Source organism: Aquila chrysaetos, chromosome 12 (assembly GCF_900496995.4).
Source record: "Aquila chrysaetos chrysaetos chromosome 12, bAquChr1.4, whole genome shotgun sequence".
Taxonomy (NCBI): Eukaryota; Metazoa; Chordata; class Aves; order Accipitriformes; family Accipitridae; genus Aquila; species Aquila chrysaetos.
Genome location: NC_044015.1, coordinates 32,844,673 through 32,872,474, shown reverse-complemented (window position 1 = coordinate 32,872,474; position 27,802 = coordinate 32,844,673). Strand labels below are relative to the sequence as shown.

Genomic DNA, 27,802 nt, shown 5'->3' with positions numbered 1-27,802 from the left:
AGTAGGGCGGGCCGGGGCGCAGCGCCGCGCCCGCGGGCCGCGCTCCCACGCGTGTCACCGCTCCCACGGCGGGCGGAGAGGCTGCGCCGCCGCCCCAGGTAAGACACCCCCCCCCCCCCCCCCCCCCAATACTCACACACACACACACACACACCCCCCTCCCCAGGCAGCGCGGCTCAGGGTGGGTTGGGGAGGGGGGGGGAAATAAGGCGAGTTTGGGGCTTGTTTGCGAGGAGGGGGAATTTCCCCGTGGGGGACTCCGCGCCCGGCGGAGGAGCCGCCGGCAGGGATGCGCGCACCGCGGAAGAGGGGAAGCCCAGCCCGGACTCCAGCGCAAGTCTCATCCCCTCCTGTCTCTCTTTTTTTGCTTTATTTGGAGTATACTACGCTTCCTCAAAAAAAAAAAAAAAAAAAAAAAAAAAGGCAAAACCGCAACTACTAGTTCAGGGCCTCGCTCACACGAAACGCGGCGTGGGCTGGGACCGTGGGCCAGCTCCGGTGTGGGTTTAAGCAGCTGGCGGGGAAGAGAGGGGTGCAACCCGGCTCAGGGGAAGGTGGGGGATGCGCATCCCTCCGTCTGCCGGGCTCCGAGGGAGGGAAAGCGCAACTTTCCCCCCTATTTACATAATGATGTTTTAATAAGCCGCGCAGCCCGGTGAGAGTTCGCCGGGGGCAGAAACCACCCCGAGCGGGGCCGGGAGAGAGGGGGAGGCCGGGCGATGGCCCCGCTTCGGGGGGCGGCTCTGGGGCTGGCTTTTTTTCTGATACGGCTGGAAGTTGAGCGCGGAGGGGACGGCAAGGAAAGGCAAGACTCCGGCAGCGCTAGGAAACGTCTCTAGGGAAAATCACCCCCCCTTTGCGAGGTTAGACGGCAAAACGGACGGGGACCCGCCTGCAAGGAGCTGGGGGACCGGTCTGTGCCCCCCCCCCCCCCTTACTTTAAGAGGTATATAAATCCCGGACCTGCGCTGCCAGGCTCGCTTGATAAATTAAGGGCTTCGCAGTCGAAACCTATTTACACCTCCATTATAGGGCTAACCAAATGGGGATCAGCATGCATATTTTTACCGCGAGAGATCTCATACATCTCCGCCAGAGTCGCCCCTCGGGCCATGGGATAACAGATAGGGAAGCGGGGGGGGGCGGGTCGCGCTCCGCCGCAGCCAGCACTTGAGCGGAAAAAAAGTCCGTGTCCCCGCTCGGTGCCGGCTGCTCGGGGCACCGGGGACCCGTCCCCCTTGCAGGGGGCAAGGAGAGGACGAGGGTGACCTCCCTGCGGGGGGGTGTCCTGCCTTGGGGGGACGACATGGGCTCCTCTAGCCCAAAGCAAGGCCCTCGGGGAAGTTTCTCCTCCGAGGCAGATAGGGTTTGACTGCGAAACTTGCCGTAGCTGCCCCTTTTTGGGGGGGAGAAGGGGCAAGAAACGCTCCACACGGAGCCCTCCGGTGCCCGGCGGCTTTCCCCGGCTGCAATTTTCCATTTATTTCCAGGCACGGACCTCGGGCGGCTGGTGGGGGGGGGGGGGGGGGGGGCAGGGGTCAGCGCATCCCGGGCCGAGTCCTTAGCGTCCCCGAGGGTCGCCACGGCGAGCCCGGCAGCGGAAAGGAGGGAGGGGGCAACATCCCCCGGTTCCCGGTGGGATGGGCGCACCGAGCGCTGCCCGATCCCTTTCGAAACGAAAGGCAGGCGGAGCGAAGCGGCACCAAAGCCGGGGCCCCGGGGAATGCTCGGCCCAAAACCCCCGTTCCCGGTGGCGGTGGAGGGGGGGGCTCTGCGGGATTCCCCCCGCACCCGCCGCTCCAGCCGGCCGGGCTCCGGCTGTGTCCCGCACTCCGGCTCCGCTTCCAGCGCCGGGGAAAAAGAAATCTTCCCCCCCCCCCCCCCAAACCCCCCGCTCCGCCCCATCCCGTTCCCTCCGGCGGCCCCCTCCAGTTCCACTTGGTTAGCTCAAGTTTTCCATGTAAATGACAGTAATAAATATCTAATCATGTCCCGCAGCTATCGGCGGCTCGCCGAGCAGCCGGCATTAATGAGACATCCAGGGGAAGTGGGGGAAAGGAGCGAAAAAAAAAAAAATTAAAAAGGAAGAAGGAAAGTTTTTTCCGCTCTCCCCGAAATGGTTTCCAAAAGTAAGGCCCGGCCGTGGGGGGGGGTGGGGGGGTGCGGAGCCCCTCGCTTCCTCCGGAGCGACCGCACCTGTGGGTCGCGCTCGGGTTCAGACCCGTCCCCTTTAATTAACCCCCTCCCCAAAACCCCAGCAATTCCCCCCCCTCCCATCCCGGGCCGAGAGGTGGGCAAGCGGCGGGGCCGGTCTCATCCCCGGCCTGGGGGCTGCCCTCCAGAAAGCCCCGCGGAGCTGCGTGTGCCCATCCCCACCGTGATTCCCAAACAATTAATGGGGCTGCAAAGAGCTTTTAATGCTGACGGGGGGCCGGGGGGGGGAGGCTAAGGCTGAAATTAAACCATGAGAGTTGGATTTGTTCGCCTAACGCTAAACAAATGGACTGATTACCTTCTTTCCAAACGCATCAGTCATACTACATTAAGTAGCAGAGAGCTAATTATCCCAATTAGGAGGCTGATTTATAATTAATGGCTTGGACCAAGTGATAATTGGATGTTAATGGATAACAGTTTTGTCTGAAGTTAGCCTCCCGCTTCCCCAAAGGCAGGGCTGGAGGGTTTGGTGGTTGGTTTGTTTTTTTTTTTCCTTCCTCTCTCCCCCTCTCCTCTCACCTCTGCATGGAGCACAAAGCAAATGAAGAGCAAAATCTGCTCTTAGCTGGCGGGGACCGGGAGGTCCCGGGGCTGGAGGGGGCTGCTGGCCGCTTCCCGGCCTGGCCAGGGCTCAGAGAGGTGGGCTGCGGGGGTAACCTCCAGCACCCCCCCCCATCCCCAGCTTTTCCAGCAATCCCTGCTGCTTTTTCCTCCCCTTTCTGAGTTTCCAAGCCGTGGACAGCAGCTGACCCGAAGCAGCCGGGTTGTCCCACGTCCCCAGTGGGTGCTGGGTTCCTCATCCACCCACAGGGTGTAAATCGTGTCCTCCATGGGGGGGCAAAGGCTGACCCCCAAGGGGTGCCCCAGCCCAGACGAGGCTGTCCCCCTGCCCTGCCTGTCCTAGGGAGAGCAGGATGGGGCTTACCCTGAAGAGGAGAGATTTTACACCCTCCCTGGTCCATGGTCCCCACTGCGCGGGGAGCACAGAGTGAGTCTGGAGTTTCTCACTGCTCCGTGTTTCTCTTAACCACATCTCAGAACTGGCACTTCGACTGGTTAGCTTTTCCCTTCCATGCTCACTTTTCACCCGTGAGTAAGTCGATGCAAGTCAATCCCAGTTCCTCGTTTGCCCCAGCTGGAGAGACTTGGACCTACAACCCTTTGGCTTTCAGATTGTGTTTCTAAGTTCAGTTTTTCCATTCTAACTAAGAACTGTAAGGGCAGAAAATTCCTGAAAGGGTAAGAGTGACTTCAATTCTGAGTTACCCCATGGCTGATGAGAGGTTGTATTAAATTACACCAACGTACTCAATGCAAAAATACATCCAAAAATCGTGTCAGCACACAGAAAGCCAGTTTATATTGGCTTTCCAGCTTTCCCTGCTAATTTAAAGACATCTTGATGTCTAAATGGGATGGTCTTCTCAGGCTCACACAAATCAGCAGGCTCCTGCAGTGATATTATTGCCATCTCGGAAGACGCAGCTCTGTTCCGCAGAACCGGCGCAGATGTTGCTTCTCCTTAGTGCCGGGGTCGCTACCTGCATCAAAGCAACAGAGCCAGACCCAGAGGAGCTTCCCACAGGTCAGAGAGAAGGGCAGGCTGGCCAGGCAAGTTTTAGCACAATATAGTTGTAGAGGGAGTGACTGCAGTGGGTTTTGTTCCCAGTGTCTTTATCCTTCAAGAGAATGCTTTGCTGAGGAAGAGGGGAATCGGATGAAAAGAAGCTGGTGTGAACAGAATTTCTCTCCCTTCTGTCATCATCACAACCAGCCCTGCGAAAACAAAGGTGCTGCAGAGATGGTCCAGCACCAAGTTCTTGTGATGTGGCTGCCTACTGGTTTTGCTGGTGAAGCTATGGGTAAACCCTTTAGCTAGAAGTAGCCCATGTTTTCTAAGACACCAGTTATTCTTTCTGTGTTTTTTCAGGGTCATCCCAAAATTCAGCTCATCAAGATGGAAATGCTTCTGCTGAGGCACTGACAAATGTCAGTCAGGTCTGAACCCTTTCAAAAGGTTCAGTGCTGATTTCCACCGCTCATGTCCGAACAGAAATGTTTATAGCTACTTCGCTGCTTTTGGCAAAAACACAGAAGTAGGGAAAATGCTGAAGAACATGGATTCAATAAAGCCCAAATTTTCCAACCCTGTGCAACTACTGATAAACTAACCTACTTTGGGGGAATGTCCATCAAAATATGCTTGTTGTGAAGAGGGTGGAGAATTCTGAAATGCAGCTAAATATCCAGGAATTAATTCATGGTGCACTGGGGTTAGCCAAAACCTGGGTCTTTTTCTGCCAGTCTGTTCCATCCAAAAGCTACTGAAACTGAATTATTTTAATTTTTTTCCCTTTTGACTTCATCAGGTTTTGGATCAGACTCCTTATGTTTTCTAAAGCATGTCTGGTGCAGATATAGCTCCTGGGAAGGAGAGAGGCTCTGAGGGAGGGCTGGGAGCAGGGCTGGAATCGGGAGCGACCAGCAGTTCTCCAAATGGTGGCAAATGGGTGTTTACAGCCAGGAGTTGTGGGTGGGCCACGATACAAATGTGATTTCTTCCTGGTAGCTGCTGGCACAACTCTTTCAGGACCAATTGCAGCCTCTGTGTGGCTAGAGCAAACATACATGAGAAATGCTGCTTTAAGCTGTCCAGATGTTAAAGCTTGAAGTATGGGTTATGGGGGCGTGACGCTTGGGACCTCCACTAGGATCCTCCAAAAAAAGAGAAACAGTTGGGCTGGGGGATGCAAGCTGATGGATCTCGGGGGGTAGAAAGTGCTTCTACCAAGGGAGCTGCAGAAACCTCACGTCTTCAGTCGTTTGTTGCCAACCGTACCGAGCGCTGGCGTGGAGCGAGCAGGCAGCAGCTCTGCACGCTCTTGGTGTGTGTTAGCCCAAGCCGGGTAAACATGCTTCTGCTGAAGGACTGCACATCTCCCCACAAAACCCAGCGGACGTTTAGCTGCTCTGCCTGCTTTGCAGTGTACAGCTCTTTACAGCACAGATCACCTGCTGGTGGCCAAAATATATTGCTTACTTTGGCAACTGCACTTAATTCAGTGTATGGATCCAAATGCTTACGGGAAATAAAGCCTTACATGCACCGGCAGTGCTCCCCAGCCCCTGGCGCCTCTGCTGCTAACTCCAGTTTGTGGCCCTGTTTTAAGGTGGCACAAGTCTTCCCCCCGCCCCAGCGCCTCCTTCTAAAAGTCATTGAACTCAAATAGCTTTTTTTAGTGGTAGGAAGAAAACTAGTGTTATCACTTGTAAAGAAGGAAAACGTAAAACTTTTGGTTTATTCTTTTAAGGTATTAAAAGTGCCCCACAATTGCATGGCTTTCTGGAGCTGCCTTTCAGGATTTATTTTTTTTTTTTTACTAAGGTAAGACTTGTCTGTCATTTTGTCTTATAGCTGATCTTAGTCTGAGCAGAAGCAATTGCCACCGTGTCTTTTGTGATTGTAGTTTTGAGTGTTATAAGCACCATCTGCAGGGGTAGACCCAGGGTCCAGCTGTACTTGCAGAAACATCTGGGTTCAGGCTCTCAGTTTCTGTCTCCTTCAAAACTTGCTTGTTCTTTAGACCTCTCCAAAATCAGCTTCAAGCAAAATTGCACTTGGTGTCACAGCCTTGCAGCTTTTCAGCTAACCAGCTGAAAGAGCACCTAGGAAAGTAATTTTGTGCCAAGTGGGTCAAACTCCAACGACGCGGCACAAACCGCAAAGACGTGTTGCGCTCTCCTCCTCGTGCGCGTACCTAACTGCTCTCAGCTTAACGCCCAGAACTTATGGCTCCAACTTACATTTACGTGATGAATAGTGATGGTGGGTGGAGAAATTACCCTCCCTCCATGCCTCATCCCAGGCGCTGCTCCTGGAGCTCAGCATCTCGGCTCAGGCATTGCACTGGGAGCACCCGGAGCAAGCACGCGTTTCCTTCTGCCAGCCCAGCTGCCAGGCTGGCTGGCAGCACCTGAGAGCAGCAGGAGAGGAACTGGGAATGTCTTTAACTGCCTGAGCAAATCTTTACAAAGCTTATCTGTCAGGGCCGTCTTCTGCCAGTGCTTCTTGCAGTGACTGATCTCTCTTGTTAGGGCTCAGGGCTCGACTGTAAGATCAGCGTCATGGTTGTGGTGCTCAGGACAGAGAAGGGTCCTGGCCCCTAAATGTCGCAGGCTTAAAACCATATTTTGACACAGAACTGTAGATCCTTGTCTTGTTAACAAGACCATGTTATGGGTAAAATCATCCAGGATATTGCTTTACCTTTCAGGGACAGTGGAAATTCCTGAACCCCCACCAGCAGCTCCAAGGAGCTGCCTTCAAGCCAGTCAGTTTGCTCATGCAAGCGATCTGCAGTCAAATACGCTGCAGGCAAAACTGTTTTGGGGGCAGAGAGCAGGCAGTGAGCCGCCCCTCATGCTGCCAGCAGCCCTGAAGAAGCCCAGTTTGGGAAGTCTGGACCTTTCCCATCATCTGGTTTGGAAAATTCCCTTTGCCAGCATTAAGGCAAACGAAATGATGCTTCTCAAGCAAAGGCATTTTTGTGAAAGTGAGAGGAAGGGCTGAGCCAGACAAACCGCATGCAAATACAACTAAGCCAGAAACATGCTTGTTTTGGAAGGGCCAAGGGGGGGGAAAGTACTATTTTTTTTTTTTTATTATTTATTTTTTTTGCATATAAACACCTAAGTTAAACACTTTAAGCTGTTTACGAAGTCAGTAGTTTGATTGCACAGCACTTTAAGGTTACTCCAAGTGCTGAAGTCAGGACCAGTCTGGAGGCAGACGTGCCATCAGGTCTCGAGACGTGAGAACAGACAGGCAGCGCAGGTACGTGAGAGCCTGGCTGCAGCAGGATGCTGCTGCGTTTCACATCCACAAACGTGGAGCGTGCAGCAGCAACGCCGGCAGAGCCGGGTTGTAGGTACTCAAACACCTCGGGGTCAGTCTGGGCTGCAGGGTTCAGTTTCCGTTGCAATATTAATCATAAGAAATCTAAAATGCGTGATGTTTTTTGCTGTTGACCGAGCTGGAAGCAGAATGAGATCCTGAAACTAGAGCCAAAGTAATGTTCATATTAAGAGCTTTTCTTATTTACCCAGGAAAATGCTTCTGTTTCAATATAGATTACAAGAGCCTTTACTGAGGGTTGAGCGTTGCTCCAAAGGGGAGAAGGGAGGTGCGTTTATACTGATTTGATCCGTAAGCACTGATCGTCATGTGTAAATTACTGCAAGCAAGAAATTTAGCACCACGGTGATGTTTAGTGGTCCCAATCCTGGGTCTCCACTGCGAACCACTGGGCTCCAACCCTTAAAACTGGCTCAAAAGCAAAGACTATGAGGGTGTCTTTTATTTTATTTCAGATTTTGTGAGCCTGCTCTTCGAAGCGTGCCTCTGCAAACAGAGATGCTGGACAGTCTTTTGCCAGGAACTGTCTAATCAATCACTTGGTGCTGTTATCTGGGGCTTTGGGGCAGGGGGGAATGATGATTTGCCAAAAGCCTTAACTAAAAATCACAGCAACTGATGTGAGTTACCTCTGTCAGCCAGGACCTGTTACCTCAGCCGCTTGCGACCTGGTGTCTGAGTTTGTAGACCACTACAATAAAACTTCCCCATCTCAAGCAGGATGCTCTGAGGTTTGTTTTATAAAACTCACAAACCTTCTCACATCCTATTATGCTTCTGCTACAAATAAATGAGCATTATGAATCCAGTTGCTGTGCTCCTCAGCAACACAGCTCCGACAGAGGCAATTATTTGACAAGGTCTACCCAAAAACGGTGACGCTGTTCCTAAGTGGAAGTATTTCCAAATTTCAGCTGCTAGCAAACCTCCTGGTTTTAAGAAAAAGATCTCTTTCATTTATACCAAGGTCGGTAGTAGTAGCTGAATGTGAGCTGCAAGAATTGGTGTAACCAGTCAGGTTTTGCTTTTGGTGGGTTGCGACTTGTTCAACTAGACTAGGTCTAATTAAGATCTCACTCTGCACTAAGAAATTAACTGCATTTAAATCCAGGGATTTACATAGGTGTCAAAATATTGCAGGAAGATCAGAAATGGGGAATTTTGATTTTTTTTGAGAACTGTTCTCAATTCCTTTATTTCAGTTATAAGAAAAGTCCTGTGGAAACCTATTTTTATGGTGCATGTTGCTCTCGGACTTTGACGTTTGAATGAGAAAATATGATGTGTTGCAGTATTTCAAATTATTTATATTTCATCCACTAGAAAGGTGAGATTGTTTCCTTAGACATTCAGCAATCTCATGTGAGGAACAGAACTGATTTATAACATGTTGGTTATTATCTTGTGTGATTTTGGACCTTTATATATCTTAAAGATTTAGGGATATAAAAAAAAAAAAGATTGAAGAAAACCTCTTGCAAGGATCATTTATCCAGAACCCCCAGGTATGTAATTTATTTAGTACCAAATACATATAAAACCGATGTCTATATATAGAGTGAGCCTATTTTCCTAGAGTGTCAGATAAGCAGAGACAGAGATTCATTATTTATCTTGCTGATTTAAAGTGTTTCTGAATAAGGACTCAAAGCATAAAATCATAAAGCAGAACAGCTCCAGGGAAGGGGCGGGGGGGGGAATATTTTGTTGTGATTTTATTTTCGATGGTGTTTATTGCCAGCAGTAATAAGGGGGACATTGTTAGCACAAACTATTTGCTGTTATTCCCTGTTAGTAATGAACAACGGGTTCCTGTACTTTGCATAAACACGAGTAGAGATTTGTATCGCCTGAGCAGGCACTCGGGCTGGAGGACCGCAACTTTGCTTTTGACCTGACAGGGCTGCTCCTATTTTTTTCTGTCATCTGCAGGAACCCCGAATACCAGACCACAGCACCAGACTTTCCTTTTACGATTTTTTTTTTTTTTTCCCCCTGATGCTTTTCCCATGTTCAAGCTGTGTCTTGCATCAGGGCACAGAGCTGAGGCAGTGCTGAGCTCTTCCAAACTTCAAGCGCATCTCTGGCGAATCTCTCCTTACCAGTAACGAACTATGGTCTTGAAATTCACTTCTGCCATGAGTTGCCAAAGTCCAGATGTAATTTTTTTAGTACAGTTTATTTCCTACATAAAGGAGGCCTCATACACCCCACCACCATCACCAACCCTCCCAATTTCTGGAGAGATTTAATGAAAGGATAATGTAACACCCCATGGTGCCCATTAGTCAAAAGCAGGCTCTGGTATCCTCTTCCTGACTTCTCTAGGATAAACTTACTCTTTTTAACTCATAGGTCTCATTATCCCATTCTTCATGATGGCACCTGAGCATCTTGTGTAGGTCAGTGAATTTAGTCTCAGTACTTTTTTGAGATTGGGATGACTCAGTATTTGGAGGGACCAGCTGAAGGGAAAAGAGAAAATGGTCCAAAGCCTCTGCAAAGCTTCGAGTCCTACATTCAGCCTCAAACTCATCTCACCCAACAGCGTTTGCCTGAGAAGGGCTAATGTCTTGTCTTAGGCGGTTTTTTACTTCTACCTCAGAAAACTGGCCAGAATAAGCTATTGAAGAAAATTCCTCCATCTTGACTCAGTTTAGATTTGGGGGGAAAGGAGGTGTGTTACTCCAGAATAACGCACTTGAGCAAAACCACTGTCTTGGTTTAAAATCCCTTTCCTCCAGAGCAGCATTGGCACAGGGAGCTGCCCTGGATGTCCTTATTCAGGACAGCTCAGCACGGGGACAAGCTCTCCAGCGTTGACACAAGCTCTGAGGCCAGCACAAGTGACACTTGAGTATGCAGGCTGCAGGGATCGATACGTTTCTCCCTTAATGACTTTTGTCAGTTCTGTATTTTTGTTAAAGGCCTTGTGTGTGAGTAGCAGGTGAAGCCAGGTACAGACTGATGATGTTTTGATGGGGGGAGTAAGGGAGTGAAATGAGGAGAGGAACAAACAGAAAATGTCCCTGATCTCAAATTGTTGGGTGCAGTCAGTGCAGCTCCAGGGTGGGGTTTGTGGTTTGTTGGGTTTTGTTTTGGTTTTGGGTTTTTTTTTCTCCTGATAGAAGGGAAAATATGGATGTTTTGCTACAAGGCACTTTTCAGAAAATGTCAATATCTCATTTTTAAAAGATGTTTTATTGTTCCCAGATCTGCTTCAATTCCACACAAACACAAGCCACTAGGAACAGGAGTTTTCACCTGGCAAGGAAATGTGTGGTTCTCGCCTCTTCACATCTTGTCTCAGGACAGAATTATGTGCCTGGATACAAAATTAGTTACCAGTTAAATAGGGAAACTTAAAGCCTTTTACAAAAGTTGAGAAGCCAAAGTTGATAATATTAAAGCCCAGGGCCAAATTTCCCCTATATGCTATGCTGTTAAGTGGTGTACAATAAATTGCGCCACTCTTGTGCTATATGACTTTATGGGAACCTGAGTTTTTTGAGGCCAGTGTTGGGAAGGGGTGGATGGGAGCCACGCTGCGGCTGGAGCAATGTAGCTCTGCTCCAGGATAACGGGGTTCCCGTTCCCGACTGGTAAACATGCAAAATTTTTTGCATCAGATTGAACAGCTGCAGCTGAATAAAGAGAGGTCTGCTCTCTGAATTAGTCTGGGTCGGGCAGAGACCTACATCGCCAGGCCTCTAAGCAATGCAGAGGAAGGAGAAACCCGGGTTTCTCATAGCCAGCAGCAGTTAAAGCTAAGGGGAACCGCTGGTCCTCTCTGTGAGGCCAGATCCTGGCAGGACACAGTCCCTGCAGCCCGAGGGATCTGCAGGCTTGGGAAGAAAAATGGGCACAGCATCCGTGCGACTTCCATAATGAAAACTTGAGAGAGGTAAAAGCCATAGGAGAGTTTTTGGGACTGAGGTAGTAACGCCAGGATTGCAAAGGCAGAAGGAGCGGCAGCCCCGGCAGGGTCCGGCACAGGGCACGGCGTGGAGACCTGACAGCCCGCTGCTGCGAAATGTAGGTGGCTGGCAGAGAGCAAGTCTTTTGATGTCGGGGACGGGAGAGTCACCGACGTGGCCCTGAGCGGCCGTGCAGAAGGAAACCACCCGGCCCAGGAGGTACCAGCCCCAGGCACCGCACGGAGGCACCCGCTCCCCGGTGCTGAGCAAATGCTGCAGGATCAGCCCCCACGCTCTGGGCAGGGGCAGACCTAGGCTACCCTCACCCTAGAGAGAAATTTTCCTCTCACCTATTGTTTTCCTGCACCTTTCCTCAGCTCCCATCTCCTTTCTCCACCGCTCCCAACTCTCCAACCGTATCTGATGCACAAAATCAGGGTGAGGCACCCCTTTCTTCCAGGATGGACTGTACGTTACCCTCCCAGCTGTATTGACAACTGCTCGAGCCCATACCCTTCCACAAAGGAGGAGCTCAAACTTCGCTCTCATCTTCCTCCTGGCTGCGGCTGTTCCTGAGGCCCTCCAGCCACCCAGAGACATAAAAGATGCATTTGCAGATTTTGAAAATTAAAACCATCTATACAGCCAGTGGGAAGGGATCAGCTTATTTGGTTGCTTAATGAAATATAAAGATTATTTTAACCAGTGTAAGCACTATTCGACAGCTTGTGAAACACAGCGGTGGCTTGATGAATGGCTTTCTCCATTAAAAAAAATTGCTGCATGATGTCTTTTAAATATTTAATTTATTGGGGTTGGAGTGTGCTCGGAGCTGACAGTTAAACAGGAGCTGTTTGTGGTCTCAGTTAACTTTGCTTACCAGGCTGAACAGTCTCGCTCAGTAAATTCCCTCATTTTTTGTACTGAATCTGGGATGATACATTTGCTGCACAAGTGAGTAGCAAGTTCTGCCTGTCATCTGCACCACAGCGCGCCGGGCAGTTATCACTAAAGCTGTGATGGGTAGTGACTCCTGTCCCGAGTCCATCGTTATTAAGTCTCCCACTTTTTATTTTCTTTACTTTTTATTTGATGCACTTTCTTCTAGGCCACCCAGAAGAGTTTGTTCAGACACACATGTACACACAAAAGCATCTTTTAACAATCAAATAAACTGAAATCTTCCTGGAGCAAGTGTTTCAGTGGAAACACTGGGCTCCAGTCACAACATCATTGGCAGTGTCCTCAAAAGACTGTATAGTATGGGAAAAATTCCCCTTCTCTCCCTCTTCATTTTTCCCTTAATGTGCCAGCTTGGTACACAACCAAAATCATGCAGGGGGATTAGAAAAGAAACAGGCGTTTCTGTGAGTTGGGAGTCAAAAACACTTGGCCTCCCACATATCTCCCGGCAAGGCTGAGCCCTGGTGTGGATTCTCCAGTGTCTGTTAAGGACAGAGGTCTGGCAGCAGCCCAGGGCAGTTAATAGGTTCTGTGTCCTCAAATGGTTTTCACGAAACACGCAGGAACTTAATAAGCTTTGAGACCTCCATGCTGCTGGCCAAAGCTGGTGGAACCAGCCAGCCGGTTCACAAGTGACGGGGTGGGAAGGGAGGAGGCAAAATGAAGTTGCAAACCTCTGTGTCGCTGCCCGCGTTGCCCAGAAAAGCCAGTCCTTCTCTTGGACTGTGAGAGCGAAGCAGCGAACGACTCTCCAGCCGACTGCGGCGGTCTCGCTGATGATGGGGACGGGCTGAGCGCTGCCGCTTTTTGGAACCGAACTGTGCCAAGGATGGGCTGCGGCTGCGGCACAGACACCGCTGGAACCGTTCAAGGTAGTGGTTGGGTCGGGGACCTGCAGGTCTTCCCCCAGGTGATGGGAGATGTCCTCTGTGGCCACATCAATGGCACACGTCACTGGGACATGCTCCTGTCCCTTAGCATGTGCCACCAGCAGCAAAGCTGCGCAGTCCAGCAAAGCAACATCCCTGCTATAATTTTGCTGTGAACCCATCGTGGGGAAAATACAAATGCCAAAAATCTGTTGTCATGTGAAGTCCCTCCCCTTCATCAGAGAACCAGCAAACAATTTTGGCATTTCTTAGGTCTTCCTTAAGCTTGACTAGAGCAGAGCTATGGCATTCTTGTGTTTAGGTCAGCATTTGAACCAAAAATATCCATTTTCACAGCAGTTCAGCTTAGAATAGCATTGGCTTTCTCTCTGTTAGAGTGAATAAAACCTTAATGGGATATAGATGAAGGTTATTATTTTGTTTTGGGGTTGTCTTTGCTTTTCTAAAAACTGGGGTAAATTTTGAAATGAGACATTTTGAAAATGAATTCAAAAGTGATTGCCTGGATACCATAAAACAAAACAGATCTGATTTTCCCCTGCTTTCCAGAACTAGCTACAAAATCTGTCTCAGGCACCCTTAAATGCATTTTTCAATAAATCAGCTATTCATATAAAAATTGTCTGTCTGTACTTTGAAGTAGGAGGCAGGTTTTGTTTTTTCTTATACTCTCACATAGGATGTGGTAGGAAAGGACGTGACCAGTAACGTTCTCCGTGGGCCATAAGGTTGTGGCTGTCATTGCACAGAGTGAGGTGGGGTGTGGGTCCCTTCCAACTTGAGATATTCTGTGATTCTATGAGTCTGTCTAGGTGCTGGATAGCCACTGATCTTTTTTTGAGTCTAAAACTAAAGAATTGGGGAGTGAATCCAGAGTGGGTGAACAGGGAGACACAAAGCAGGTGAAGGTGGTGGTATCAGGGTGTGCATCACATCTTTGTGGTGTAACCACACCTGGATCTGTCACCCTTCGCTAGCGCTCTTGGCACTTAAACGGTGTGGTGGCAGAGCAGAAGGGACTTGGGGAAAGAGGAATGAGGCTGAGTGCTAGGTTCCCAAATTGTTGGTTTATAATTACTGCAGCCTCTTGGAGAAGACAGTCCCAAAGGCAGCACTCACACTCATGACACAAAATCTCTTAGGCAAAAAAACCCACCCCAGAGCAACAAGGACCATCCCTGAGCTGGCAGAGTGTTTGACCAAATTCCCGCTGCATGGCTTCCCTCCTCCGTTCCTGGGTGCCACGATGGAGAGGTGCTTACGGGGGTGAAGCACAAGATGCCCTAGGTCATTGCCAGACCCTACAGTACAAAATTCAGCTGCTTTTCCCAGGAACTACAGCTTGGTGTCTGGATGTTAAACAAAGTCACTCCATGTTTGTGCTTCCTACATGAAGGTGGTTTGGGAGAAAATGGGAATTCATAGCAGGAGGGGTGGTGGGAGCAACTCGTTTCCATTCCTCCCTCTTCACCGAGAGTCTGTCCTCCATGGTATAAAACCTCTACAGGCAAAAATGAAGGTCTTTCCTCAGTACAGAAAAAACAACAGATAATTGTTCATGCAAATTTTTGCTGTTCAATGCATCAGGTTTCTCCTAAAATCATGGGATTTGAACCACCTCCCTCCAGTAATCAAACTGTTTTCTAAGAGTTTGCCTAGATAACCTGTCTGCTTTCCTTAAGTTAGTCCAGCTGGACCTCTTTCTCTGCACGTTCATTCATTGCACTGACTTTCCAGACGATGACTTGCTGATGTTTTAAAAATTTTCTTGTGTAGCAAATGTTTCACAACTTCCTTTCCGATGTCTTACAAACTACAAAAATGGTATCCTGGAGGCCCTCCGTCATTTATAACAGGAGTGAATGAAGCATTACTCAGGTTTTGGGATCAATATTAGCTCAGTTTTACAGATGGTCTGTAAGGAAAAACAGCTTGAAGTTTCATGCAGAGCCCACAGTAGAAAAAAAAGCCATTAGTTTTTTGAAATAATTTCCTTGCTATTGAGCTATGAAATGTCAGTATTTATTGCAAACCTTAATTCCCTCTTTAGCCATAACATTTTTGGTCCTATTACACCACAGATTTATTTTCTTTTACACCACGTGCCTTTTTTTTTTTTTTTTTCCTGTGTCATTTGTGTTTTGTTAGGAAGAACCTTAAGAAAAATGAATGGAAACAAATTACGCATGAGTAGATTCACTCATAAGAAAGATTATTTGACGTTATAGCAATGGGATTACAGAACAGCCCAATGTAGGCAATGATAGGGACAAAATCCCAGCTAGTCCTGGGATAGAACTGGGTCCGTTCATTAAAAGTCACAATAATAAGATAAATTTTATTACGGTATGTAAAAAAAAATCTTTTCTCATCTTTTGCTCAGCATATCATGAGTGGAATATAGTCAGATGCCGGTCTCTAAACTTGGAAGCCAGACTGGTTTCGCTGGTGCTTTAGGTCTACAGGAGGTATTTTGATTCCTGTCCCAGAACCTGTTGGAGTTGGGAGGCTGGACGTGAGCCTCGCACACAGCAGTTTAAGTTTGAGCTCAGCATTTCCAAAGCTCTGCTGAGACTCCAGGACGCTGGAATAGCACGTTCCTAAGCACCTCTCTCCTCCGGCTGCTGTTTTTCAGGTTTATGTCACCATGCAGCACTATGGAGTGAACGGTTACTCCCTCCACGCCATGAACTCGCTGAGCGCCATGTACAACCTCCATCAGCAGGCAGCTCAGCAAGCCCAGCATGCCCCCGACTACAGGCCCTCGGTGCATGCCCTCACCCTGGCAGAGAGACTGGCTGGTAAGAACAACTCACGGCTTTTGCCGTTCCCTGGGAAAAAAACCCTTGTTGCTTGCACCGAGTGAAACTCTTTGGGAGTTGGAGCGCGACATAGCCGAGTGGCGTGGTGTGCTCCTGAATACTGGCCGTGTGGCCGAGCTCTGCAGGTGACACGTGGCCTCCGGTGTTTGTCGCCAGTGGACCGCTGCACCTTGCTGCAGACTGGCCTCCGATGGCTGGGGAGCCTGGGGCTGAGAAGGGACGCAGCCCCACTGTGGGGGATTGAAAAGAGAGAATTAAAAAGACACGGAAGTATGTTCTAACAAGTGAACAAAAAAAAAGCAGAAAATTTTACTTTCTTGTTAGTAAAAAACAGCACGATGAACATGAGCACACAGAGAATTGGATTCCCCCACTGACGTGCATCCCCTAGCAGCCATCTCCTTCCATCCGAGGCCATAGCTTGTTCTTCCATGTTGCCCCTTCTTGCAACTATTTTCCATTTTTTGTCTTACCAAACACTCTTTCTCTCTGAAAAATGATCTTCATTTGGATCTTCTTTGGGTCTCACCTTGACCTATTTCTTCTTGGGGATCCTAGACCTTGGCTTGGGTGATGCTTTCTTGCAGGTCCTGCTGGCTCCCTCTCTGTTGCCTTTGTATTTTGCCTTCCATAAAAGAGCTTTTTTAGGCTCAAAGAAAGTCACGTGTGACTTTACCCAGAGAGTGCTATTTACACAGCATTGTTGATGGTCAGACAGTGGGGCAGGAGGCACTGCTCCAGAGCACCTGATCTGTTTTTCTGTGTTCAGCCATGAATAACATGATAACAGCACTTTATCGATACTGTCATTAGGAGGAAATGCAAAGTCCAGATAGTATTTTGTGATTTGTTAGGGGGGAATTGTTCAAAAATAATTGATGGACACCTGAGAATATTTGGTATGGTAGGGCACATATATCTGTTCTACATTTCAGCCTACCACAAAACACCCAGATCTGGCTGAGATCATCAAAGGCTACTGCAATGCAAATGATCGACAGCTGCAACATCACCATTTTGATCAGGGCTTGGATGCAGTACAGAAGAGCAGACCTGACAACCAGTATACTGAAACTAAAGCAAAAAGTTACCATAGATGTGATTCTAGAGACCCTCCCAGAATGGAATGATCTTCCCCGACTGTCTGAAAATTACGCATCTGCTTTAAGATAGCTTTCTAGTTGTCTGATATTAAAGGAAAAAAAAAAGTGGAGTGACTCCTTCCAGCCTAGAGGAGGTGGAAAAAATTATCTATCCAGACAACTTTAGTGGGCTAAATTTAAGAGACATGGGCTTAAGCCAAAATAAGGATGCAGACGTTTCAGGATGGTCCTCCTGGGTGCGTAGTCCACAAAGGCATGGTGGTAAAGGTCATGGACTCTTTGGATCAGTGAACCACAGTTGACTCTCAAACCTTCATGCCAGCAATGTTCCCTTATCCAGCTGCTAGCAGTGACCTCCTTAACATAGTTCCTCAGACCACTCACTGTGGCCTGTGGAATCTCTGGGGGCCACAGGGCAGTGCTGGGAGTCACTGTCCTCATTGAAAAAGAACCAAAGCGGGATCAAGGAGACCTGGACTCTAATCCTGGCTCTACTGCTGGGCTGCAGTGATGATAGGTGGGCACTTTCCTTGTCCTGGTCGTCCATCCCCTCCTTCCCTCACCCCTTCAGTGTGTAGGTGGTCAGATGGGAGCAGATGCTCCTGAGCTCTGCAATATGCCTTGCAGACCTTAGGTCTCAAGGTGCCCCTTTCCTAGATGCAAGGATCTCTTGAACGATTTTTCTGATCACCTCTATCTTTTACAGTAGAGCATGGAGGACTTAACGTCTTTGACCCTAACTAGGGTAAAAGTAGAGGGAGATTAAAAAAAAAGAGTAAAAAACCTATTCTCGTATTCTTGATTGGGAGATTCAATTGGTTTTCTGACCTCTTATCTTTAAAATTAATAACCCACCTGGAAGACTTTCCAAATTAAATCCCACGGTCCCCTTGTCTGCTTATCATTGGCAAGGTAGGCATTATATACCTACAAGCTGGTTCCTTTGCAGTTGCTTCACATTCTGTTACTTCTGAATATCTTTCAGTGTAGGTTATAGATCTCATTTGCCTTCCAGGGACAGTCAGAATAAAGCAGCACAAAAGCAAATGACCTTAAGTCAGAAAACAGAGGTTTCTGATTGTAACTGCAAAGCCTCACCTGCAATTTATATTCTCCTTCTTGCGCAAAGCCTGAAAACATAGTTAAAACATTAAAATAATTGCTGGTTGGCTCTCGTTGGAGTGGCCAAACTTAATCTATGAGCTGCCGCCTCCGGGGAGCTGGTAGGTCTAACCTCTACTCTAGAAATTCGGGAATATTCCAGCCTGCAGGTAGGGTGTTTAACCAGTGTCCTTTCTCCTGATTTCTTGTACTTGAAACACAAATGTTAGCTTTGTAAAACATTTTGGGGTAGCTTCTATTTCTTGTCCCAGAACATCCCTTCTCCTCGCCCGGCGGCACTGTGAGCTGTGTCTGAATGCATCAAGGACGGTCTCTTTGCCTCCAAAGTGGCAGCTATTACCAGCATTTTAACTCCCCGAGGAGCTCCGATACCTCGAACACAAAAGTCTCTTGTATGCAACCAACACTATATTGTATTTGGCCAAAGACCTTTAGCCTGATCACGTCTCTTCCAGGTTGCCAAAACCACATGGCTTTGGCAATCACCCAGAAAGGTGCTGAAAATGCTGACCTAGAATGAAACAGCTGGAAGTTTGGAAGAGGAATGTTTGAGCAGTGCAAAGCTGATTTGCTACGCTCATTAGCCAATGTATTTGGAACCTGGCTGTGTGGTTCTGGGGCTGGCCTGACAGCAGGTTTTGTTTTATTGTTTAGATTCATTCCACGATGCTCGTGACAAAAGCACAAATAAACAGGAGCAAGAGCCTTCATCTGGCTCCATGCACTGATAATGCCGACTTTTCTCCCTGTTGTTTTCTAGTGTGTTCATTCCTCCCTTCTACTGGAAGTCACATTCTTAACTGAATTAAAAATGATACCAGACACTGCTCTTTCTGCATTTCCTCTTTGAGAGCAAACCTCTTGCCAGACTATTTCATTCCAATGCTGTAGCACAGCATGTCCCAGCTTGCATAATAAGGGTTGGTGTTGTTTTTTTTTTTTTTTTTTCATTTTAAAGTAACTAATTTTCATTGATTTAAGATCTTTCTACTCCCACTAACTGTTGTGCAATAATAACGCCTCTGGTAAAATAATAAGCCCTTTACTGTTGGCCTCAGATTTTCCCCAGTCTGAATTTCTTCTCTGCTCTTAATTTTGCAAGCACAGTTTGCAAAGTCAGGCCTTGTGAGCAGCTCCTCTACTGAGAAGAGCTCAGCACATGAGCTCTGGGCTTGCACTCAGTGGGTCTGGACATGGTCCTGGCTGGTGTTTCCACCCCAGATGCTGGAGAGAGCCCATGCTCAGTAAAGCACAGGGTTTCAAGCTAAACACACATAAGCACACGAGCTTAAGTGCTTCCCTGAACTGGGGCCCAGAACAGCACTCCAATATCATGCCTTGAAGACTAGAGAGAACTACATACGAGACACTAAAGAAGAGCCAGCTCAGCCTGGTTTCTGGGAAGATGCATGTCTTCCAGTACAGCTGCAGCCGACAAAATGAGCTAGAGGCAGCTGTGTTCGAGCTGCACAGACTCTTCCCACCGATCAGGGCAGCACATCATGGCAGCGTTGAAGCCTACTGAAGCTCTGCCTTTGGCTTCAAGGAGAACGACACATAATGTTGGGCCGCTCTCCTTATTACAAGGGTGAATCTCCTCACCTTGCTTTTAACTGAGTTTCTTAATGAAAGAGGCTTATGCCATGTTGGGTCTGGGCATCTGCATGTCCTACCCCACTGACGTTGAAGCAGATTGGCTTATTTCAACCAAATTTAGCAGTGGAGTCTCAACAGTTTCCACAGCTGTCATAGAAAGATGTTCCCTCCTCAGAACAGGCTTTCTACTCAGAGGTTTTATCTCCTTGGACACCTCAATTAACCAGGAAAATGTGTGTATGTGTTTTATTAGATCTAGAGCCATGAAAAAAACTTTTTGTAGGTTCGTCTGGTGTTACCAAGTGCTTTATTCAACTGTCAGCATACAAATTCCAATAATTAAATTGGCCACTTTTCTTGTCTTCCAACGGCTGTACATTTCAAGACATCATTTTGGAGGCACGTTATGGATCCCAGCACCGCAAACAAAGGCGAAGTCGCACAGCCTTCACCGCCCAACAGCTGGAGGCGCTGGAGAAGACCTTCCAGAAGACTCACTACCCAGATGTGGTGATGAGAGAGCGGCTGGCTATGTGCACAAACCTACCTGAAGCCAGAGTCCAGGTACTGATATTTTGTGGGTTTGTGAGTGGGGATGTTTAAAAGAATGTAGTGGGGTTCCAAGAGGGTTGACAGCTCCCTTGACCTTTCAAGATTCTTCCAGTGTAATCAAAGATTTGGGGGCAGTAAAATTGTCAAAGGCGGGGTCGGAATAAAATCATCTGAAGTCACACATCTGCTAAAGAAATTCTTAATCCACATGCACATTTTTTAAATTTAGGATTGTCTGAAGCGTACACTGGTTTTCATTTGTTCTTTCACATTTCTCTGGGGGAAATTTTAGAAACATTAACAGAAGTCTACTTATTTATTTATTTGTAAGGCTTTTCTGGCTTTCTCAGAAGAGCAGAAACCCAAGTAATTCCAGCTGCTCTTTTCCACTAGTGTCAATATTTGTAACATCTCAGGCCAAGGTTTGGTTTTGGTGTTTTGGGTTCTTTCAGTTTCAACTAGTGCAACATGCTTCATAACCTGCTGGTGGGGAGGTTCTTGCATTGCTGGGCCTTAAAAGACAAAATAGCATGTTCTTCAATGTGAAGTGGATAAGTAGTAGAAAAAAATAATTCTTTTATATAAATGTCAAGACATTTTGATCTTCAAAATTTTTGTTTTGTCATCTAACTAGCCAAACACCACTAACAAGGTTTGCAAATATATTTCTTCCAATCCATCTCTACTGATTTAGGTTAAAAAAATACGGATTCTCTTCTCCTCCCTTAAATTCAGTTCCCAGATAACAGCCTATGCCTCTAATGACTTATTTTGAGTGTTGTCATCATAGTTTTGGTACACTTATATCCGAATGGTTTTAGAAACTAAAAGAGCACTGTCCTGTAAACCAGTGTAATGTCATCAGACTCAGCTATAAGCCATTCTGGTTGGATGAAACTGCCTGACCAATTTAGAAAAAAAAAAAAACCAACAAAAAAACCAAAAAAACAATGCCAGTGGAATGGCTTAAAGAATCAACAAGAAGGCTGGAAATTTTTAAAAATATATTTGTTGTGCTATTGGTAGAAGCACTGAAAACATTTGGACACAGTGGGCTTGCAGTACTTCATTGCTTGGGGTTCCCTTGAAGTTCCCAGGCTGAATGATGCAGAATTTGGCACTAAGCAGGATTCTCAACAGTTTTCCCCCTTGCTGTTTGTGACCTTGAAGGTTTGGTTCAAGAACCGGAGAGCCAAATTCCGGAAGAAACAGCGTAGCCTGCAGAAGGAGCAGCTGCAGAAGCAGAAGGACTGTGAAGGGAGCCACAGCGAGGGGAAGACGGAGCCGCCCGTGCTGGAGACCCAGGCCACCACCCCGGACACCGAGAAAGTCCAGAGTCTCCCAAGCGAGGTGGGCGCAGACCTCAACCTAACCCTGTCAGAGCAGTCGGCCAGCGAGTCAGCGCCCGAGGACCAGACCGACAGAGAGGAGGAGTTTAAGAGCACCTTGGACGAGGCTAAAGTGGACAAGAGCCCTGGTGTGGACAGCAAGGTTTTGAACTGCAAGAGAGCGAGCCCAAAAGCAGGTGAGGGGCAGCATGTTGATGGGGGTTGGTGTCAGGAGCTGGCATTTCCAAGGGGGATGCTAGTGGTTGGGTATAGTCCCTTATTCCCTGTGGGCATGGGTGCTTGCACGTAGGCTGCCCAGATTTGTCTTCTTGTCCCCCGGCACTAAACGGGACCCACAGAGGGCATGATGTCTATTGTAGCAGGAGCACAGAAAGAGCAAATACCTTCTGCTCAGGTTAGAGCTTGGGGAGAACAGTGCCCAGTGGCAGCAGGAAAGTCACAGCAAAGAGGTCAGCCCCATTTCTACGCTGTAAGGTGCTAAGTAAGGAACAGACAGGTTTAGCTCTCCTGAGCTAACACAACCCCTCTCGTTTGCCCTCCTGATGCAAGAGAGAAGCCCGTGCTGCAGTCCAAACCCTACTGGGGTGTGGATCAGCACCTGCATCCAGCCTGTAGAAATAAACCCCATCCCCTTTTCTCTCCTGCTACAGAGTCCCCAATCAGCGCAACTGTGACGCCTTCATCCAGCAGTGGCCTGGCTCAGACTCACTCCTACTCCTCCTCACCCCTGAGCCTCTTCCGCCTGCAGGAGCAATTCCGCCAGCACATGGCTGCCACCAACAACTTGGTCCATTACTCCTCCTTCGAAATGGGGACACCGTCTGCCATGCCCTACTTGGGCATGAACGTCAACATGGCGCCGCTGAGCTCTCTGCACTGTCAGTCGTATTACCAGTCGCTCTCCCACGCTCAGCAGGTCTGGTCCTCACCCATCCTGCAGGCCTCCAGCTCCCTTCCAAGCCTGAACAGTAAAACGACGAGTATTGAGAACCTAAGGCTCCGGGCAAAGCAGCATGCGGCATCCCTTGGGCTTGACACCCTACCCAACTGACTGCCAGACGAGCTAGCATTGCCCATGAGAAGATGCACCAGAGGTTGGCACTAGACATGTCACTCCTTGAACGCCCACCCACCCTCATCTCTTCCTGGAGTAAGGTGCTCCCTTTCAGGGAAAACTTTGCATTTATTAACGTCTTATTAGCACCGAGATTGCATCAGACATTGCTACTGGCCTCGTCTTCACTAAATATTTAAGGAGGAAGGGGGAGAGGATGTGTGTTTAGACAGATGAACTGTCCTCTGGACTGCCATGAGTTAAGCCTGTAACGTTCAGGAGAAGCCCCCTTTCCTCATCCCCGCGATAATGTGCCAACTGTGTTATATACATCTTTTTTTGTTGTTGTTGCGTTCTTTGGGAAAAGAAAGAGTCCTGCTTCGTCTTGTATATAGTTTATAATGTTGACAGCACCCATCACCTGTGTGTTACTGTCAGTGTTACAGAACTGTGACCTCTTTTGCTTTTATACCCCCTTCCTTCTCAATTTTAGTAGCTAGTATCCAAGTTACAAATCAGCCATCCTCCTGACCTCAGCTTGTAGCTAGTTGCTCTTCGTGGGTCAGCATCCTAAAGGTGTTTATGACGAAGAGAAACGATTGTGCACTTCACTGCTCCACTTCCCCCTTCTCTGCTAAAGCTAATTTTATAAACAGCTGGGAAATGACGTGAAGGTGAATTTCCTGTTTAAGCACTTCCTATAAGGCAAGCATTTTTCGTTTACTTTTTAATAGCACTTGTTCAAAGACAGAGGACAAAATATTCGCCTAATGCTGCTGGCTGGGGAGAAAAATGAAAGCCAAATTCACAGGATTATTTTTGATCTAGATTGTTTCCTCTTTGATCTTCAGTGAAGTGTAAACTCCTCTATTTACAAATTATGGGGTTTTCTTTTTGGAGAGCATTTTGGTCTAACTTTGACAATAGAGAATAATAAAAACTTTGTATGAACTCCTGGTGTGTTCATACACCATGAATTATATGGTTCTTTGACAAAAACTTGATTAATGCAAGCTGTGTCTAGAAAAAAGCTCTGATCACCAAATTCTACCCTCAAGCCCTGCAGCTTCAGAAACTGGTTAGCAAGCGAAAATGTAACAAATGAAAAATGCTGAAATGCTGGAGGCAAAGCAGGTGATAAGCAGGGGCTTTATAGTCTCTTTGTATTTGCTGGAGCTGAGGGGGCATAGATGAACTTGCCAAAAATGCAGGCTTTGCAAGTAACCAAAATTCACCAGCTTCAAAATTATTTCAGGGAACAGTTTCAGCCTCGTTTCATTGGAATGACCCATCATTCAGCCTAGGGTGGTTTTCCTTGTTGAGAAGAAATGTTTCTGCCAACTCAAACCACGGGGTTTTTTTGCCAAACCAAATAAATCCTTTGAACCCACTGCTGTTATCCTGAGCATTAGGGATGGATGATATCCAGATCTAATCTCTAATATTGCCTAGGACCAAAAAATCCAGACTGACTCTGTGGCAGGTGCTATGTTTGAATCCCAAGGTTGTCAGCCGGGTCTGCCACTAACACACAGGGCAGATCTGTGCTAATTCACTGCAGATGATCAGCTGGTCCATACTTGATTTAACCATGAAGTGTAGATCCATAGCCTGTGGCCCCACTCGCTCCCACCTTGCTTCATACCGGGGCAGAAACCAGGGGTCAAATTACCTCTTTAAACATGGGGGGAAAGAGTGTTTTCAACTCTGCTAATGCCTCTTGAAAAAGCATCTAACAGCTCCTGCAAATAGAGACGTAAGAATAGCCAAGTTTGATGGAAAATGGTGTGTTATCCCTCATAAAGTTATAGCAAGAGCGGACCTCCGGAGGGGGCAGCTCATCAACTGCACCAGCTTCCAAGGAAAACGGAGCATCTTCCTTAAATGTTTCTGTTGTGCCAAACACTTCAGTTTGGGGGTTTTCTCTCCTGCTTTAGTTCTCCTGACTTTGTCAAATCAGCCCCTGTGACCGTCAGAATTCTCCACATTGCCAAAAACAAAGGTATTCATAGGAAGCAGATTTTTGGCTGCCGCTTTCAAAGGAGTTTGATTAAATTAAAACCACCAAAGAACATTTACTGTCTCCAAAAAGATCCTTTGAAAGTCCCAGCTTCCATTTTTTGTAGCCTGTCACCCAAACCAGCGACACCAGGACAAAGCTTTAATTTTTCTCCTCTTCCTTCCTCAAAAAGCTATATTAATCTTTATTTTTAATGCCTCACACTAAGATCAGTGCATTTGTAGGATATGGAGTTTCTTTGCCAGAGCAGAGCAACTGTGAATTTAATTAACGCCCCTTCTGATGTTGTTCCCTGGTGCCAGCGTAGACTGACCTGATGAAGCAAACAAGGGTGGTAATTGGCAGTGAGACCAGATCTGGACTTCAACTCTTCTTTAAGTCATAAAAGATGCCCATGAAACTGCAACTCATGTCAGTGAGTGTTTCAGGCAGAGAACAGAGGGTCGTATTCACTCTTGTCCCATCCCAGGTAAGACGGGCATCTCTTCTCTGCCCGGGTACCACGGGGCTGGAATGGGCGATGTCAGCTCGCATCAGGGCAGATAGAGCCTTCCCGTAGGTCACGATGGATACCACAGCATCCGCCACAGGAAGGTCAAAACACGTGGATTTATGCCCTGCTTCTGCAAGGCGGGGACAGGGAGCGCAGGAGATAAGCTTGCTTGAGCCAGCACTAGATTTGCCGTGATCCTCTGGAGGGAGACGAGACCTTCCCCACTGAGCCACGGAGGGAAACTCTTCCCCGTGCCTTGGTGCAAAAATTCATTTTAACATTCACCGTCTTCACACGTCTCGACCGACCCTGGTGCCTGACCCCTTCGTGCCCTGTGGTATCGCTGACATCCTCACAGCAGGCTTGGAGCGGCTACGGGGAACTTCCCAGACGGAGCATCTAGCACGCCATTAAAACCACGGACATCAGGACGAGGCCAGCACAGCTCAGAAAGCAAATTGGGAGAGGAGAGATCAGGATCTCCATCAGTCCCTAGGGATGTCTGTTCAGTATCATCCTCATCTGCCTCTGTGTGGTACAGAAGCTGACCTGGTGCAGCTGGTCCTGGACTAGAGCATGCGAACATTTCTTACGTGGAGATTATTTCTCCCGTTCTGAATCAGGATAAAAATAGCTAAAATTTAAAAATAAACAAAAGAAAAAATATATTGCCTTAAATATATATGAGCCCCTGAAGTATTTTATGGCAAGTTTGGGGTTTATCTTCTTAAGGTCAAAGTTAAACACCCATGATGGGAGTAAGTTGACACATAAAGCCAAAATTGATTTGGAAATGCAAAAAAGCAAGAATTTAGGCTCCCAACTTGCAAAAGTTTAATAATGAATTATCTGTCAAAACTGACTGTCCTGCATATTGTTTTAATGCCTCTGGGCTTTTGGGCTTTTTCTGACAAAAAAAACCAACCAAACAAACAAAAAACCACAGGGAGAACTCCCCATCCAATCCAAGCCTATGTATGTAGTGGGAAGACTGAAGGGAGTCATTCTGCATCATTCCTCTTTGAACTTTACAAACCTGAACATTCTTTCAGGTGGGAAGAACTACTGCACATCTCCCCTGATTTGTGATGTGAGGTCTGCTTGTTCCCTTTCCTTCCACCAGCCCCAGCTATTTAGGAAAATGAGGTTGTTGGTGGAGTCTCAGAAACAAAATGGAATGAGGTTCCCCTCCCCTCACTGTCCAGGAGACATCTGATGTGTTTTAACAAACATTGCAGTTGGATATAACACAGATTCTTCCACCACAGGCATAAAATGCCTGGAGTGTAACCTGGAGATCCTGCCTCATCAGACAGAAAAACTATTATGGGGAAAAAAAAAGCTATCTATCTTCTCTGGGTGCTACGCCAACCTGGTGCTGGGGCAGGGCATCCCTGGTACAGTTTTAGCCGCAGAGAGATAAATGTAAAAAGAGAAGCAACATTTTGAGTTTTGTAATGCAGGTGATCCAGTTGATTTTTTTAATGCATGAAAGGAATGCCAAATAAATGCACAGCGTGGCACCGAGGCTGGGAAAAGGATACGCCCAGTCCTTTAAAAACAGTGGTGGAGAGACTGGGAAAAAAATCTCCCAAATTTCTATTTTGAAACAGGTTTTGTACCTGGAGATTTCTTCTGCTGTTCTTTTCCCTTCCTATGGCTTTGCTTACGTTGCCTCTCCTTGGTGAACCAGCTGTGGCTCCAAACCCTACTTACTGAATTTTTAAAGGTTTTAGCTATGGTCCTTGCAGGATCAGGGCCCAGGAGAAAACAGGTCACAATATTCAGGGTAAGAGTTTGCAGTTTAAATTTCTTTTACGCTGCAAGACAAGTCTGCTAAGTATTAATAAAATAAAGGAGATATTTAAACAGTGCAGGAGAAATACTAAATACTACCAGTGAGAAAAGATCCAGTAACGATGCTGGGAGGCAGAAAGGGAATGTCTTTTTTCCCTTTTTGGTTCTTTTTTCTTTTTGGCTAACAAGTGGAAATATCCTTGATGGTGAATATGGGAATACAGAGAGAGAGAAGTTTTGCCTGTATTTCCCCCACCAAAAATCATCATCTGCCATGTAGGAAACACAAAAACACTCCTATCCACGAAAATAACCATCAACAAGCAGATCCCCTCACATCTCATTTCTCATTTAGGTATTTCACCATGTGAAGAAATTTAACCAGCTCTAGGTTTCTGTTGCCACCGCAGCCAGTCAAAGAGATGCTCATCTTTGCTGAAGAAACACCACAGTGAGTGGACACAGAAGAGGGAACTGGAGCTATTTCTGTCCCTGTGTGCCATGTGTGGTACTTCCATTGACACGACAATTTTGAGAAGTTTAAGGACACTTCTGAAGAGTTCATACGTAAAGGATTAAATAAACCTCTGTAGAAAGGAAATGCAAATTCAAATCCAACGTATTCTATTAGTTTAATTACAGTAGCTATGAAACATAACTCAATTAAGCTTGAAAAAAGTCAATTACAGAACTTTCCTGCTGGTTTTTACAAGCTGTGTTGATTTTTCTTTTCCTCCCTCCTTACCCCTCCATGTGCCCCTTGCTGATTTTTTACGATCTGTTCCAGAGCAACACAATACATCTCCTGTGTTTTCTATCGAGTGAAAATAAGCTATTTCTCTGAGTAGGTCTGCTCTCAATCCAAATCCATAGCAGAGGGATAAGAAAAGGTTGGTACAATAAACAACAAAAAAACCAAAACCCAAACAAACAAATTTCCAGCAAAGCAAGATCAAACAAACAAGAAAATCCCCTGCTCTGATGTGTGTGTG

At 47.2% G+C, this 27,802-nt stretch overlaps 1 protein-coding gene across 2 annotated transcripts; it reads left to right on the top strand.

The window, feature by feature from the left end:
- Positions 1–24,936, top strand: DMBX1 (diencephalon/mesencephalon homeobox 1). Of its 2 annotated transcripts, XM_030034247.1 has the most exons (5): positions 1–98; positions 15,538–15,703; positions 19,931–20,109; positions 21,268–21,622; positions 22,097–24,936. In XM_030034247.1, the coding sequence occupies exons 2-5, from the start codon at positions 15,550–15,552 to the stop codon at positions 22,495–22,497; spliced, it is 1,089 nt and encodes a 362-aa protein (XP_029890107.1). In that variant the 5' UTR covers positions 1–98; positions 15,538–15,549; the 3' UTR covers positions 22,498–24,936. The 2 variants fall into 2 exon arrangements, with proteins under 2 accessions (XP_029890107.1, XP_029890108.1); XM_030034248.1 differs by lacking the exons at positions 1–98; positions 15,538–15,703 and adding an exon at positions 17,253–17,344.
- The last annotated feature ends 2,866 nt before the right edge of the window (positions 24,937–27,802 follow it).